The following is a 15,440-nucleotide window of genomic DNA, read 5'->3' on the forward strand; positions in this document are numbered from 1 at the left end:
TTATTGTGTCGACTAACTTGATAGTTTAAAAAACTCTTTTCTAGAAAGCTATAGGCCCTGAGTGGATGCCAGGGAAGCAGCTCTGAACCTTGGGACCAATTAGGAACCAGGGTAGGTATTGGAGCAGAAACAAGCACAGGAATTCCACGTGGGAAGGAGTGGTTCGGGTCAAGACCAAGGCAAAGACTGAGGAAAGGGAGCATATGAGGACACACAGGTTACTACTGAGGTACTTTGTGGGTGTTTTTATAAATTATTTTCCTTAAGAACTGGCACAAGTATTAGGTGTAATCTGATGAAATCAGAATGTTGTAGTGCATTAACAATGTAGGGGAAAGTAAAAGCATGCTGTACCACCAAAAAAGGGTAAGAAAGTCACCAGAAGAGACACTGACTGCCTCTGCAAATGCAGCCCTGCCTGTATCCGGGTGGGAAACTCTCACAAGGCTGTAACTGCTCCTGGTCACCCATCTTCAGGAGAGGAAATGTGAACAGCAGTACAGCAAAAAGAGCTACCACAGCATTAGGTGCAGGAACAGGCAGACTAATAAGAATATGCTGGACAAACTTGTTTAGTCTTCCCTGTAATGGCTGAGAGGGAGATGATTGCAGTTTACAAACACACTGCAGCATGAACACAGAGGCAGGACCGTGGTGAGATAAATTACAACGCTGGCGCAGGAACAAGTGTTTATTAACCAGCCGTGCATCAAATTAAGCTGGAAATGAGATGATTCCTAACAATTAGAATAGTGAGTTCTGAAAACGCCTTCAGACCAGACGAGCGCGACTAAAGTCCCGGCCACTTTTTAAGATGCAGATTGGCCTGGTTGTGGAGGCGCCACAGGATGGAAACACTCTGGAAACTGCACGCGGCCCGGGCCGGCGTCTCTGGGCTCAGTCCGGTGTCTCCGAAAGCTCGCGGTGCCTGTTGCGCTGTCATGAGAGGGATAAAAGCCTATGAGCAGCAGGTTTACGGAGCTGCACGGGTCTCTCTCATGCCGTCACCACCACCCTCAAGCTAGCCCTCCGCACCGCTCGCTGACCCTGCCACAACCCGCATCCTTTCACAGCCATTTTCCACCCACCCCTCACGCCGCTCAACCCCACAGGCAAAGCCCGCCCCGTCCCTCAAGCTCCGCCGAGGTGGGCGTGGCCACGGAACGGGCGGGACGCTGCGGACGCGCCGATTGGCTGCGACTCTCTCGGAGGCGGAACTCTGCACTTTCTGCCAATCGGCAGCTATGAAGGGGCGGGGCTTCCCCCTTTAATAGCGGGGGGCGGCCGTGGTGGCGGTAGTACGGGGTGCGGCTGGTGGTGAGTGCGGCTGGTCGTGGGGTGGAGGGTGTGTGGTTCATTCTTGCCTGGCGGGGGGTGAGCCGGGGATGTCTAGTCTGTTCTAGCGGTCATTTGGTGTGTTTGCGAAGAGAGAGTTGGGGTAGAGGTGTCCGAGGCTAGCGGTGGGTCGAGGCTGGTCGTTGTGGTGTGCTGAGGGGGCTTCGGAAAGTGGTTGCGGAGCCGGAGAATGCTGAGGAGGCCTTATCAGGGTTCAGCTGCTTTGGGGGTTTAAGCTTTGCTGCCAGGCACGGTGGATCCTGCCTCCGGGAAGCCATGTGCTGGCTTGGCACCTGTTAAGTAGCCTGCTGGAGGAGGCTCGTGTGTGTGTATATGTCCATTTTCCCGTCACCGGGGATGCTCACGGTCATGGGAGGAGGTGTGTGGTGTCTCCTCACCACAGGGGTGGGGAGGCCGTGGCCTGATGGGTGGGATGAGTGTTGTGATACTGTGACGTGCCCTTGGCGGGTGATCACGCTGGGTGCGGCTGTAGAGGCTGTCACCCCCCCGGAAAGGGGGGTACCCGCAGTACCGTGTGGCAAGCCCACCGGTGTGCAAACCTGCCTGTGTCAGACGGAGGGACCCAAGTGGAGTCCGAGCTGAGCTGTTGCAGTGGTTTTTGGGTTTGTTTTTTAGGGCTTTTTTTTTTCTCAAAAGCAACAGGGTCCTGTGAGGAGCTGTAGTGCTCCTTGGCTCACAGCCTGGTGCCGCTGTCTCAGCGCACCTATGGTGCCAAGGAAGGGTGCAATTCCCTTCCGCAGTCGGCTGCTCTCCTTCGGGGCACAGCCGGCCCCTCTGTGCGAGGCTGGGATGCCTTCCCGGCCGCCCGGGGGGAAGGATTATCCCTCCACGCTGTGTGCCGCGGCGCAAACCCCGGCCTCTGCTAGAGGCCGCGCTGGGTCCCGGCCGTGACGGGGCTGCCTCCCCACTGCTGGCCGGTGGCCCGAGCCCAGGGTGCGCCTGCTTCCCGGCTCAGGGACCGCTGGCTGCGCAGCCTCAGGAGCGAGATCGGCATCGCCCTGTTGGCGTTTTGGCGGGATTGTCCCAGCTCCACAGGCAGTGGAGTAGCCCTGCGGGCTCGCTGAAAGGTGGCTGAACCCCCACACATCTCAGCGGCGGCGCGGGGCCTCTCTGGGCCCGCTGCGGCCCTTCCCAGCCGCGCAGGCCCCGCTTCCGGGCCCGTCCGCGCCACACCCGAGCGGGGCCAGGAACCGCCCGGGCGGGGGGACTCGGCGATCCCTCCGGTGACAGCGGGGCCGGGGCCTTTGCCAGATGGACTCGCAGGGGTGGCAGCAAGGCTGAGCGGGGCGCTGCCCGGCTTCTGCCATGGGCACCGGGCTGAGAGCTGCGGGTACGCTGAGTAGCCGAGGGCTGTGGTCTCCTGGGGCTTCTCTGCAGCGGGGCGCCAGCAGCCCCCGGCGGCCGGGGGGCTTTTTTTTACCCAGCCGTCGGCATCAATGTAACCATTCAGATGGCTCTTCCCTCCTCCTCCGGGCAGGGTGGCAGTACCAGGCCTCCCCCGCTGCTGCGACACAATGTCAGCTTTGAGTGCCGGCTCGTGTAGGTGCTTGGCCTCCCGCTGGCCCTCGCTCTGGAACGCGGTGGCAGGAGGAGGAGGTCACTGTCACCCCCCTGGTAGCAGCAGTTGCCGGGCCTAGCGCTGACCTGGCACTGGTATGGTCGTTCACAGGGGTCTGTGCTTCCTGGACCATTCTGGGCTCGATAACCACTGGCAGTACCAAGCTTGGTGTGTAGATCTCTTTACGTGGGCCCGCTCCTCTGTTGTAGCGAAGGGGAAGCTGGGAAAGCTACTTATTTTTACGTTGTAACAGACTAAATGAGGCAGCATAAATAGGCATTGCAACAAGAGGCTTGAGACTAAGACTAAGCTTTGGGGGTGGTAGCCTATGCCTCAGTGCCTGGGCTGCTGCCTGCAGAGGGGCTGTCAGGTGCTTTCCCTGTGACTGATCATGTTGGTTCTGAAATCTTAAGGGCAGGGAGGGAAAAGTGGGGTGAATATCCCTTCCTATGCCCAGTGGGCAGCATGGAATAAATACTGGGTGTTTTACCGGTTAGTGCATTTTCTCAGAGCATCTCTTCCCCTCTGGGTGGCCAGGACTGCCTGAGCAGCAGTGCATCTATCTGGCTCTGCTGTCCCAAACTGACCACCTTTTCTTCTACCAGAATGCAGCCAGGGCAGATTCCTAGCTGGATGGAGCTGACCTTCCCACCAGACCTGCTGGGCAGCTTCTTGAGGGTAGTTTAGAGTCAAACAGCAGGCTGAACCCTTGGGGCTTGGCTGAGACTGCTATGCCTTATCTCTTTCCTTGGAAGCCCCTCTAGCTCATGGGTGTGAGCTGCTGCTAACAGCCTGTTCCTATGAGAAACAGCAAGATGCCAGTTGTTGCAGCATCTACTTGCTACATCTTGCTGCTGGGATTAAGCTGTGCCACCCACACAGCCTGGCCCTCTGTGGTCCTGCCTTATGTTGCGTTCTTATTTTTGTTTCCTGAAAGCCCATTGGTGGGGGGAATTATGTGGTCCTTCAGGGAAGAAGTGTAATATGAAAGTACTGTTAAAACTAAGACTTGTGAGTAAAAGCTCACTCTGACCTAGAGGTGTCTCAAACCATATGTTAGAGATAAAAGATAAGGGAGCTTATTGAAGTTGCATAGTGTCTCCTTTCTCTCATGGTGGAGAAAAACTTTGCATCCTGAGGAACCTCTGAAGCTGGGGTCAGGGGAAGGTGCTTGACTGGTGCTGTCCTTGAATGTTACAGGTGAATGCTTTCTTCTTTTCTGCTGGGAGTTACAGCACAGTGAACACTCAGCCAGAGATGCTTACGAGGGACACTGGGAGTGGTGCCTGTGATGGCCCAAGAGATGCTCTCTGTTTCTGTGCTTTTGTATTGGAGTTGTGGTAGTTGTGCCCTGCTGGCTGTCAGATGGTGGGAGTACTTGGGCTGGAAAGTCTGGTTCTTGCCAGTCAAACAGGTGAGGCAGCTTGGGCTCTTAAAGGGAGGAGACGGTCCCCAGGAGCCAGGACTCTTCCCTGCAGGAGTTGTGGGGCTGCTGTTGCTCAGAGATGACAAGTTGCTGCTGCCACAGCCTATTCCCCACCATCAGGCTGTTGTCTGCATTCTGAACCTTTAGTGGCTTGAGGGTGGTGGAGGTGGTAACTGGGTCTCATGTTTCTTGATTTAGTATGTCATGGGCTTGATTCTTCACTCTGAGATGGGTTGGGGTGGTGAGATGTCACTAGCAGCAAGTTCTCCAGCTTTGTTGCAAGGAGCTCTCTTACCCTCTGGATCAGATCAGCCAGCTTGCTCTCACAGTTTAACATTTGCTCTGTGCACACACAGATTTTGTAACTCATGCTGCTTCTACTTCACCCTAAAAGGCTTTCGCTGTCTGTACAACAGTAGAAGCAAGTGCACTGACTTTGAGTGGTCAATCTACACCTGTGTTGAGATAGCCAGGCTTCATACTTCACTTTCTTTGTGCTTGGAAGGCTGAGAACCTCCTTGAATGTGGTAACCATTAAGCCTCAGGCATGTTGGATTCTAGGTGCATATACTGTGCTACTGGAGTATGACGTTTTCATGCTATCAGAGAACATTCTGCTCTCTTGTTAGAAGATTGTGTGGCTACACTGCCTTCTTGGTGTGGAGGGTACAGGACCCAAAGTTGGTGTCATGGTAAGTTCCAGGCAGTGGCCCCTTGTCTCATTGAGAAGTGGCTCTGGGTTCATATCTGTGCTTCTTGAATAGCTCAAATAAAGCTGTTGGAGGGAATTTGTGAGTCTTTCCTTTCTGCATCTTGCTTTGCAGATTTTAGTCTCCATCTTGTCTTGATGTACCTGTCTAATTAATGTGCAGGCCAGAGTGGGACAGAGCTAATCATTACTGTGTCATGATTACAGCCAGGGCTGTGAGAACAGTTGTGAAGCCTTGTATTGAGGCATTTGCATAGTGATTAAAACCAGAGATGCGTGCTGTGGTACAGCCTGTCCCACCTCCAGATAAGGGTACTCTGTTTCTTTGCTAGGTGGCTTTGGAAGGCTGACCTGATTTTGGATGCAGGTGTTAGAAGTTGGCCTAGCTCAATGTAGCCCTGCCTGCCCTCCTGTCTCCTGCCTAGTTCTGTCCTTCCTGAGTGTGCTCTGTGCACTCTGGGGGGCTGCTGGATGCTTTCACAGAGAGGGAGCTCAGCCATCTCTACCTTCCCCCTTTACCTGGTGCTGTGTGAGGGAGTGACACAGATCAATATAGTTGTTCAGAAAGGAAATACCTTATTTTCCACTTCTGTTGGTATCTCATATTGTTTCTTTTTTTCCTTCACTTTACTCCTTTGTTCCTTGCTATGTCAGATTTTCTTTCTAATGTTGCCTTTTCTGTTTTTTTTCCTCATCTTATCTGCTCTTGTCTCTACTAATATCAGTTCTCTGAAGATGCAACCACCAGCTTTGAATGTGATAAGGAGTAAACCTACTCTTTACAGCTTGGGGAGGTGTTGCCCCTGAAAAAAGTATGCTGTGCATATTAAACCTCTTACTGCAAGGTACGCTCTTGTGGGACCTTCAAGTCTGATTATCTGCCTTGATTTTTGTACAAGGTTACCAAACCCCATTGCAATGGATGTCCACCTGAAAGCTTGTGAGGGGCCACCCTGACTGTCAATCAGAGCTCTCCTGCTAATCTGGGAGTCTCCTTGCTTTCCCTGCTTCCAGTGAGTATGGGAAGGGAAGGAGAGCCTAATCTGTTTGTAGCATGCTATCCAAAGGCCTCAGGGTTTTACAGCCACTGCGTGAGAGAGTGGTAGGGTATTAGCACACACTTGGTGAGGATGAGGAAACTGCTCAACTTCAGGCAGGGCACTTCCTGCCACTTGGATCCAGTGTGCCAGGAGCAGCACCCAGCCAGTGTGATTCCCTCACCGGTTGCAATGGCAGCTCTTGCAAGAGCTGTTACATATCACAACTTTGAGAGTTTGCATTCCTTATGTCTCACAGTACCTCCTGTACTGACTTCAGAATATGCTGGTATAGAGCATACGGTACCAGGTTGTTGGCCATGTCCTTTGACATGAAGCATGTGAGCCAGAGGAAGTGACTAATGGATAGGATTCAAATAGGAAAACTTAGCTGGTGGTGCTAGCATAAAGTTTCCTTGCAGTCTTTGTAGTTAGGTTTTGAATGGAGTTCTGGGACTGGTTGTTCTCAAATTCCAATCAGAGTTTGCCCCAAGTCCTCAGAGCTGAGGTACCAGGCTAGCAGACTTGCTTTACTGCCCACATCTGTTGGTATGACTTTCCACACTTAAAACATAGAAGCTCTGGTTGTCCTGCCAGGCTTGTCTTCAGTGGCTGGTGACAGGCACGTCTTTATACTGATTTCTTTTGAGAAAAAACATGGCTAGCAGCATGTGGACAATGCTATCTTGAGTCTTCAGTGAATGGCTGAAATTATTAGCAGGAATGCAAGTGTACTTGAATACAGCTCTCCTGTTGAGCAGCCTCTGCTGCATATGTTTGAGCTGGTGTTAGGAGATGCTGTGTGTGAAATAAGGATGTACTGCCTGGTTACAAGCCCCTCTCCCTTTCACTGAGCACAGAGCAGCAGACAGTGGAGATCCAAATTCAGTTTTCTGTGCTTCACTGTGCACTTCAGTCTTAGAGTGATCCCACTACAGAGCTGATAGAAAACAGGGGTTTCCAGCTTATTGCTGGCTGGGCTCCTTCTCTCTCTTGTCTTGCTCTGACTGCCTTGCTGCCTGTGTGCTGTTTGGGGCAGATAAATTTTCATGTTGCTCATCTTGCTGGATTCACTTGTGCATAAGCTCAGGAAAGCTGCTGGAGCTGTGGCTGTCAGCTCTTGGTGGTGATGTTTTGTGGTGCCAGCCTTGTGTGTGCAGTACACACCCCTGTCTGTGGCTGGCTTGATCAGTTCCACTCTTCTGCAGGGGAATATAGTTTGTGGGCTCATGGGGCTGTGTGCAGGCTTTGATGGACCCCATGGTGACTTTCTGGAATTCCAGGCAATTGGTAGGTGCTGTGGTGGGGAGCTGGGGGAGGAAGATGCCTCTTCCTGAGAGGTGGTGAAGCTCAAAGCTGCATCAGGCAGCAAGCCTTGTTGCCAGCTTGTAGGTCAGGGATGTGAGTTAGTTTCACATCTGGCCAACTGATTATCTCCTGACCTTTGGGGGTTGCTACTCCCTGGGAAGGCCAGGCCTGCTTTAGCCAGTTCAGTAAGGGCCCTGTGCCAGCTCTCCCTGGGGTGGCAGCTCTGTGGCCACCTACCAGATGGTTTTGGTGCTGCCTTTAATTAAACTAGTGGGGAGATGAGGGTGTTTGCTTTTGCACTTATTACAGGACTGATTTCTGACCTGAATGCTGAGGAGTAGGAGTGTTCGATGTCTGGAGCAGAGTCTGTTGCTTGCAGATAGTTATGTGGGGAGATGTGTGCCCTGCAAGGCTGTTAACAAAACTAACTGGGTTGAGTTCTGGTCTCTGTCAGTGTCATGGTTCTGACAGTGCTGTGGTCTGACTGGGGCTGGTCATAAAAGGCCTTGCTGTTGCTGCTGAAGCTGCACTAATTAGCTGTATAGCTTGCTGGAAATATGCAGTCTACACATTGCTTAGTGTAAGCAAGTATTTAATCCTTGATGTTGGTTACTGGAGCAGATTGTGGCCTGATACCCTAGTTTGCAAATAGAGGGAACTTTTTGTCTGACATGGGGAAGCGACTCCCTGTTGCTGAGGGATAGGAGATGTGTTGCAAGGTTTCTCTGTATCATCTAGGGTGTGTTTGGGCCCCTAGGCTTCCTGCTCATTTGGGATGCTTAGACCTATTTGCTTGATTTCTCTTCAGCTGTTCAAGGCTCAGCTTTGGGTTCTACATTTCCTCCCAACTCCTTGCTTAAGGTCAGGATTTAGGAGGAGTTAAAGTAAGTGTCCCCCATGTGCAGGGAGGACAGATCCAACCACTGAGCTGTGAACAGCTGCAGTGTGTGATGTGCAGTGTAGCGTGGAGGGCAGTAAGAGCTGATGCCTGTCTGGATGGTGAACCCCTCTCAAAGTGTGGAGGGGTGCTGTGCACAGAGCAGAGTTCAGGTTCCTGGACAGCTGGTGCTCTGTGCTGGAAAACCCCTGCCTGCAGCAGAAAGGCTGGCATGGAGCAGTCATGGTTTAGGCAGGCAAGTGCACTTCACATCCCCCTGCCTAGTGAAGGTAACTCTTGGATGTGCCCTGCAACTCCCACTTTGCTGCTCAACTGTCAACACCTCAAGGTCAGTGGCTGCTCCTTGAGGGACAGAAGAGGGTAGGACATACCAGCATCTGCTCCCTGAGCAAGGCATACTTGGGCCACTTTGATGTAGGATGATGTAGCACGCCGGTGGGGACAGATGCCAGGTCTTCCAAAGACCTGAAGACCTCAGGGCTTTCTCTGGAGATGTGGTTGCTCTGTTAGCTTAATTTAGCAGAATGTTGTTTTGCCTAAAGAAACCAAGGAAAACTTATAGGCCCTTTCCATAAAGGCCTGTAGCATAATTCTGCTATTTCTGTCTTGGTAGAAATCTTGGTGCTTGCCCAGAGCCTGTGTTCAGGACAAGTCAAATGCCTCCCAGCTTCCTGTGGCATGTGAGTCTGTAGGAGTGTTGGAGGTGCTTCACAAAACAGCAATAAGACAGACTTGTTACTGTTCACACTGGTGGGCACTTCTGTGCTAGTCCTAGTTTGAAATGGGCTTCTCCCACTGCTTTGGGGAATAGCTGTCATGGACCCTGAATTGTTTTGAGCTGGGGTCCTAGTTGGCCAGTGATACTGGAGGCTTTGGCCTGGGTTCAGGGAAGTGATCCATAGTGTCTGAGCTGAAGTGTGTTTCTGCAGTGAGATGTAGCTTTGAGCTCAAAGACAGCTGACACTCTCTTCTCATCCTAGCCTGCTCAAAATAGGCAAGTAATCAGCAGGATTTTTGTCTCTGCCCTGGACCTGTAGTAAGGCTGACTCATTCACCTTGATAAGATAAACACAGACCTTGAATAGTCAGGTGCCTCTGCTGGGAACTGACTCTTGAGGGCTCCTCAATCTAGCAAATAAAGGTGTAGCTGGATGTAGTGGTTGAAAGCTGAAACTAGACAGACAAGTTTGGAGCTTGCTCTTAGCCATTAAAGCAACATAAAGCTCAGCAGCTTTCCAGACTTGTACTTACTGTGTTTCCCACAGCTGAGCCTTGAGTGTCTCTTAAGGATCTTAAGGATGCAATAGTTCCTGCTACACTTTTAGCTGGCCTTTGCTGCATGTGGTGAGTGGATTATCTTGGCAGTACCCAGAACCTTAAATTTTACTTGCATCACAGTGATACTACAAGTGAGTATTACTTGCTATTAAACCCTTTGAAACCTTGCTTGGGAGGATGAATGTGTATCTTGTGCTGAGGTGCCCCTGATGTTTGGGGGGGATCAGTCCTGAGTGGGCTTTCCCCTATTGCTCCATCTGCTTCCATGATGGCACAAGGAACTACCTTCTGTGCTTTCTGAAACACAGCAAAACTTCTTGGGTTCTGTCCTTGGGCTACATGGCTGTGCAGGCTGCTTTGGAGCCTTGCTTTGTGGAGTGGGTGTTTTGGAGAGTTGAGGTGAAGGAGGAGACCTCTTCCTGCCTGCTGCCCTTGCAAAGAGGCTAGGTGGCACTCCTCAGTCTGGAGGAATGCAGAGGGTATGACTGGGCAGGCACAGAGCCAGCACTGCTGCCCCACCAAACTGATTTGCAGGGAATGGTGAGCCAGAATGGTGTATGCCAGGCCCCCCTGAAGATTACTGCTGGCAAAGCCTGCCATGGAGCTGCCTGGTAGCTCTGCACAGGAAGTGTCTGCTGCCATCCTGCCTACAGCAAAGATGACATTGAGTTCTTCCTCTTGCTGTGAAGCTGAAGGAGCAGTGCTCGTGCTGGCTGGTCAGGGCTTGAGGTGGCAGTGGCTGCTGAGTACTCAGGGACCTTACTGGGAAGAAGGGTACTCTGGCTTCAGCTTCCAGGCTGCTGGTCTGGAAGAGGCCATGTGCTTCCTGGTGGTGGCAGCAATATACCTCCTGGGAAAAATGGGCTGGGGACTCATTTCCCCAGGCCATGGCTCCAGTGCACCTTCTTGGAGGGAAGGGGTAGGTGGAGTGTCTGGTGGCAGCTGTGGGGAATGCCTCCCTTGCAGATGGATGAGTCAGGTGAGGCTGGGCCTATGCTCTGCCTCTCTTCCTGCTGCTCTGGTGTCCTGTGGGCTGGGGAGAGGTTGGGGAGCACAGGGGTTGGGTGAGGGTGTTTAAAGCTTGCCTGCAGCAGTAAGAGCCTGGGCCCTTCCTGCTTTTCTGGAAAATGTCTGCCCAGATCACTTTCTGGTGTGTGCTCATACTGAGGCTGAGCGAGTGTGGGGAGTGCCAGTCCTTCTCCCTGCAGCCTTCCATCGTATGGCTTTCTCTTGTTTGGAAGGGGAGTGGAAATGCCATTGCCAAGCAGGATGCACCTAGCCTCTGAGGTACTAGGTTATGTGGTAGTAGTTTCTTGTCTGGAGGGTTTTGTGTAAGGATGTGAAACCAGGAACTTTGACACTAGAAACTGATGCTTGTTTCTGAACCTATGGATTTCCTTCCTCATGTAATGGGCCTGCCAGTGATGGTGTGCTGCTTCTGTGGTGGGAATCAGTTGGCAGGAGCCCAAAGCTGGCCATAAAGGCACTGCACTGTGGAGAGTGTGGGCCAGCCCTGCATCTCTGCTCCAGGGTCAGACAGAGAAGTGTGCTGAGTAGGTATGGCTGCCAATGCTGCTGGCAATGTCATGGTGCTTGTGGATGATAATGCTTGAGCTTGTACAGCAAGAGCAAGATTAAGGGGCTGGAGATACGGTGCTGAGGTTGGAAGCTTTCCTAGCTGGCTTGAAATGTTGGGTTCTTGCCTTGGAAGGACTGCTGGCATTTGATGATGGGAAACAGAGCCAGGCTCTGTGAGAAGTGAGGAGGCCTGTGGATCCTGGAAAGTGGATTCTGGTGTGTGATCAGCTTAAAGCAACACTGGCCGGGTACATGACTATTTCTCTGAAATTGGGCTTGGAGTTTACTGGCCTACAGGGCTGTGCTCTGTAGGCTGCTGTCCTGGGAAAACAGCTACTTGATCTTCCCTGCCTCTTTCCACAGAGACACTGCCACCACCATGGAGGGGATTGTGACTATGTATCAGGACTTCATGAAGAAAGCAGGTCAGTGTTTGGCTCTGCCCAGCTATCAGACAGGAAGCACTACATGCTTTCCTGCCAGAGGCACTGGGGGGTGGTCTGTCATCCCTGAAGCATCCCTTGGTGTAACTGCATCCTGCCTTTGCCCTTACACAGATGCAACTCTGGGGATTTTGTGCTGCCTGTTGTGAGGCTGTCTTGCATCAGTGCCTGTGTAAATTGTTTTGGGGCACTTGTGTTCTCCTGGGCAGATGATCTCCTGGTTGCCCTGCAGCATGGCTTCAGGCTCTACTGTGCTGAGTCTGGCTGACTTCACCAGCTTCTGCTCCAGACTGCTTCCCTACTTGCACTCATGTCCTAGAAGAGGAGGCCGTGCCCTTGCCTCCACTGTGGCAGTAGCACTGCTGGCAGCAGGCTGGGGTGAGGATGCTAACTGCTCTGCACTGTGGCTCTTTCTGCAGACCCCCGCATCGCTGATTATCCACTGATGCAGTCCCCATTCCTTGTGATGGGCATCCTTCTGGGATATGTCTACTTTGTCCTATCCTTGGGTCCCCGGCTAATGGCCAACAGGAAGCCTCTAAACCTGAAGAAGTTCATGGTGCTATACAACTTCTTTCTGGTGGGACTCTCCCTTTACATAGTCTATGAGGTGAGTTGCCGGTAGCTTGGTCGGACGCGTGTGCAGGCTGTGTGGGTGATGGGGAGCCCTTTTCCTGGCTGTTCCCTGCCCTTCTGTGCAGAGCTTGACATGCAGTGGGTGATCTGTTAGGCCTCACCCTGATGATGCTCTTGTTGCAGTTCCTGATGGCAGGGTGGCTCACTGGGTACACCTGGCGATGTGACCCTGTGGACTTCTCACAGGACCCCAAGGCCCTCAGGGTGAGTTCTCATCTCTCTCCCTCTCCTGATAAGTGGGGTTGGTCTTTAGTGCTTCTATTTGGATGGCAGGGTCACAGCTCCTGCCTTTCCTGAGGCAGTGGATGTGTAGTCTCTGAGCCTTGGTTTCATGCCAGGGTAACTGTATGAAGCCCGTCACTCACTGGGCTTGTTCAGGCTGAGGCAGGTCTCTTATGTTAGCCTGTTCTGTTACAGATGGTCAGTGTTGCTTGGCTCTTTGTTTTCTCCAAGTTCATCGAACTGACAGACACGGTGAGTTACCGAGATGGCTTTTTCACCACTTGCTGGGCAGGGAGCTGAGCCCAGTGTATTTGGGGTAGGTTCTTTTGCAGCCCTTCCAGTCTGACCTGGTAGTGCTTCTGTCTGGCATCACTGCCAAGGAGGCCACTCTGGAATATTAGTGCTTTTTACATGCTGGAGCTCTGGAAGTTGTGGGGTAACCTAATGGGTGATGACAATGAGTGGGGAGGGGAGGGAAGCATCACTGAGCGCACACACTGAATTAGTGGCCCAGCCTGCTGTAGCTGCTCCCAGGGCTGCAGGCTCTTAATGCTGTTGGGATTTCATTGCAGGTGATCTTTGTCCTGCGGAAGAAGAATGAGCAGGTCACATTCCTGCACCTTTTCCACCACTCTGTTCTGCCATGGAGCTGGTGGTGGGGAGCCAAGTTTGGTCCAGGTAAGATGGCAACTGTCTGGGTGCATGGATTGAGTAGGGTTACCCCAGCATGCTGAGAAGGGGTTTTTGGCCCTGTTGTGCTCTTAGCAGCTATGTGTAGTGCTGATTGCTGTGGAGTATTGACTTATACTAAGGGAAATCTATCTTAACAGGGGGAATGGGCTCATTCCATGCCATGATCAATTCCATGGTGCATGTTGTCATGTATTTCTACTATGGGCTCTCAGCAGCAGGACCTGCCTTTCAGAAGTACCTGTGGTGGAAGAAACACATCACAGCCATCCAGCTGGTGAGTCTGTGTGGTAGAGCAGATTTCAAATGTGCTTGATTTGAAGGGCAGGCCAGCCCTTGTACCTTTGAAAGGTGCAGCCAGCAGCAGTTATACCCTCTGTAGCATATTGCTCTGAGTTTTTAGCAGCTCTGCCCCACTGTGGGACTCTGATAGCCCTACCAGCCTGGTTGGGGTGTGTGTGCTGTTCAGCTCCTGGGCTTGCAGCCGTGTTGGGAGGGTGAGAGGCATATGCAGCTCAAAGACTTGTGCCTGCCTCTTCCAGCTGCTGCTCACCATAGGGACCTCTGCTTCAGACTGGGAAAGAAGTCTAGGTGTTGCCTTTAAAAATAAGGTCTCTATTGGGTTCCCTGACCCTGCTCCCATGAATAACTTTTTCTTACTCTGCCTTGCTCCCAGGCACAGTTTGTGATTGTCTCCGTTCACATCTCCCAGTATTACTTCATGCCCAACTGCCAGTACCAGTTCCCCATCTTCATTCACCTTATCTGGATTTATGGGACCATCTTCTTCATCCTCTTCTCCAACTTTTGGTACCAGTCCTACACCAAGGGCAAACGGTTGCCCAGGGTGGCTCAACAAGCAGCCCAGCACAACAGTAGCAGCATCCATGAAAACGGCACTGTCACCAATGGCAAGGTCAAAGCCAACTAGAGGTTAAAGTGCTCCCAGAGCCAATGAGAGCCCCGGGGCAGAGGCAGCTGGGACCTGTCCCTCTGCTCCTGGGTGCCACTAGCCAAGTCAAGTGCCTACAGACTGTTGTACCCCTGTGCCCAGTCCTGCTGTCCCCTGTCTGCATGCTCAGCCCCTCTGCTCTGAGCAGCCATGGGCCACTTCTGCTCCTGGGAGGGCTTGTGCTGTTTCTTAGTGTTGCTGAGCAGAGAGGCAGCTGCCTGCATCACAGCTGTGGGACTGCAGTCCCATTCCAGTGTTTCCAAAGGAACTTTCCCCAAGTGCCTACATCTGGCTCTTCTGCCTAGGGGCCATTTCCTTCTGACTAGGACCAAAAGAAGAGACCGTTTCCTGTCCTGGTGCCCTTTCCTCTTCCCTGTCTCACAAGAGCTTGTATGGGTGAGCAGATTCGTCCCTGGCTGCTTGTTACTGCCAGCTCATGTGTGAGTGCTCCTGCTCTACAATGCCTTGTGCCACTTTATTCCGTGCCACAGTGCTGCATGTCCCTTCTGGTCCCTGTGTGCCCAGCTTGGGAGTCCTGCCCTGGCATATCTGTGCCCAGGTGTCTTTGGGGAACCTAGGGGCAGTACTTGTGGGACTTAAGGGCCCAGACCTGCCCAGTATGGTACCCATGCCCTGTGCCTAGTACATAGCAGGGGGCTGTGACAGCCTGAAAGGCTTCCCCCATGTGATAAGCCCAGGTTGCCTTGCTGTTCTTGTGCCTGGGGTGGGTGCTGAGTGTGTACTTAAGCCACACTTATCTGATCCTCTAAGGCAGCTGGTGGCTTGCTCTATAGTGGGGGAAGACCAAGCTCAGCCTAGTCTTGGACCACTTCCATTTCTGTAAATTCAAGACTTGAGCAATAAGTGCCCCGAAAATCAGCTCCTGGGCTCTCCTGCTTGGGTCCAGCCCTGCTCTGGCCTAGCCTGAGCACAGTAGAGGGTGGTTTTAAGTGTGCTCAGCTGTGGTGCAGGTGTGAGCACCTCTTGCCTCTGTGGATCTGACTGGGCCTGTGTGAAGATGTGCTCTGTGTCCTTCAGCAGGGCAGTACAGCAGCTCTCCTGGCCTGGTGCCTGACACCTGCTCTGATTGTAACCAAAACATGCTGATGGCCTCGAGGATGAGGTGAAGGAGCCAGGCCCTGTCAGATTGGGCTGCTCTTCTATCACAAATAAACAAACAGAAGGAGAAATGGCTCTGTCCTCTTGTTTTCTTGGCTCAATACAAGCAAAAGCTCTTCCAGTTGCTTGGTCCTGCCCAGTGTGGTTGAAGGCAGGACTGGGAGAAGCAGCTTGTGTAGCAGGTTTGTGCTGAGGGAAGAGGGTGATAGTTGTGTGCTGATGAAGCAGAT

General features: G+C 52.5%; 1 protein-coding gene across 4 annotated transcripts; it reads left to right on the plus strand.

Annotated features, from left to right (window-relative positions):
* Window positions 1-1,267: 1,267 nt before the first annotated feature.
* ELOVL1 (ELOVL fatty acid elongase 1) lies at window positions 1,268-15,281 on the plus strand. 4 transcript variants are annotated; one of them, XM_059854024.1, is made up of 8 exons: window positions 1,268-1,317; window positions 11,512-11,573; window positions 12,011-12,201; window positions 12,351-12,431; window positions 12,645-12,701; window positions 13,022-13,127; window positions 13,280-13,416; window positions 13,816-15,281. In XM_059854024.1, the coding sequence occupies exons 2-8, from the start codon at window positions 11,528-11,530 to the stop codon at window positions 14,068-14,070; spliced, it is 873 nt and encodes a 290-aa protein (XP_059710007.1). In that variant the 5' UTR covers window positions 1,268-1,317; window positions 11,512-11,527; the 3' UTR covers window positions 14,071-15,281. The 4 variants fall into 4 exon arrangements, with proteins under 4 accessions (XP_059710007.1, XP_059710010.1, XP_059710011.1 ...); XM_059854028.1 differs by lacking the exon at window positions 1,268-1,317 and adding an exon at window positions 2,595-2,686; XM_059854025.1 differs by lacking the exon at window positions 1,268-1,317 and adding an exon at window positions 9,677-9,701.
* The last annotated feature ends 159 nt before the right edge of the window (window positions 15,282-15,440 follow it).

The sequence above is a fragment of the Haemorhous mexicanus genome, chromosome 9 (genome assembly GCF_027477595.1).
Source record: "Haemorhous mexicanus isolate bHaeMex1 chromosome 9, bHaeMex1.pri, whole genome shotgun sequence".
NCBI classification, from domain to species: domain Eukaryota; kingdom Metazoa; phylum Chordata; class Aves; order Passeriformes; family Fringillidae; genus Haemorhous; species Haemorhous mexicanus.

Bases quoted from the DNA above. Each gene is read 5' to 3' on its own strand.
- ELOVL1 (XM_059854024.1), top strand. From the start codon at position 11,528: ATGGAGGGGATTGTGACTATGTATCAGGACTTCATGAAGAAAGCAG. The intron at 12,202-12,350 runs GTGAGTTGCCGG...CTCTTGTTGCAG, and splicing joins CCCTTTACATAGTCTATGAG to TTCCTGATGGCAGGGTGGCT. The intron at 13,417-13,815 runs GTGAGTCTGTGT...CCTTGCTCCCAG, and splicing joins ACATCACAGCCATCCAGCTG to GCACAGTTTGTGATTGTCTC.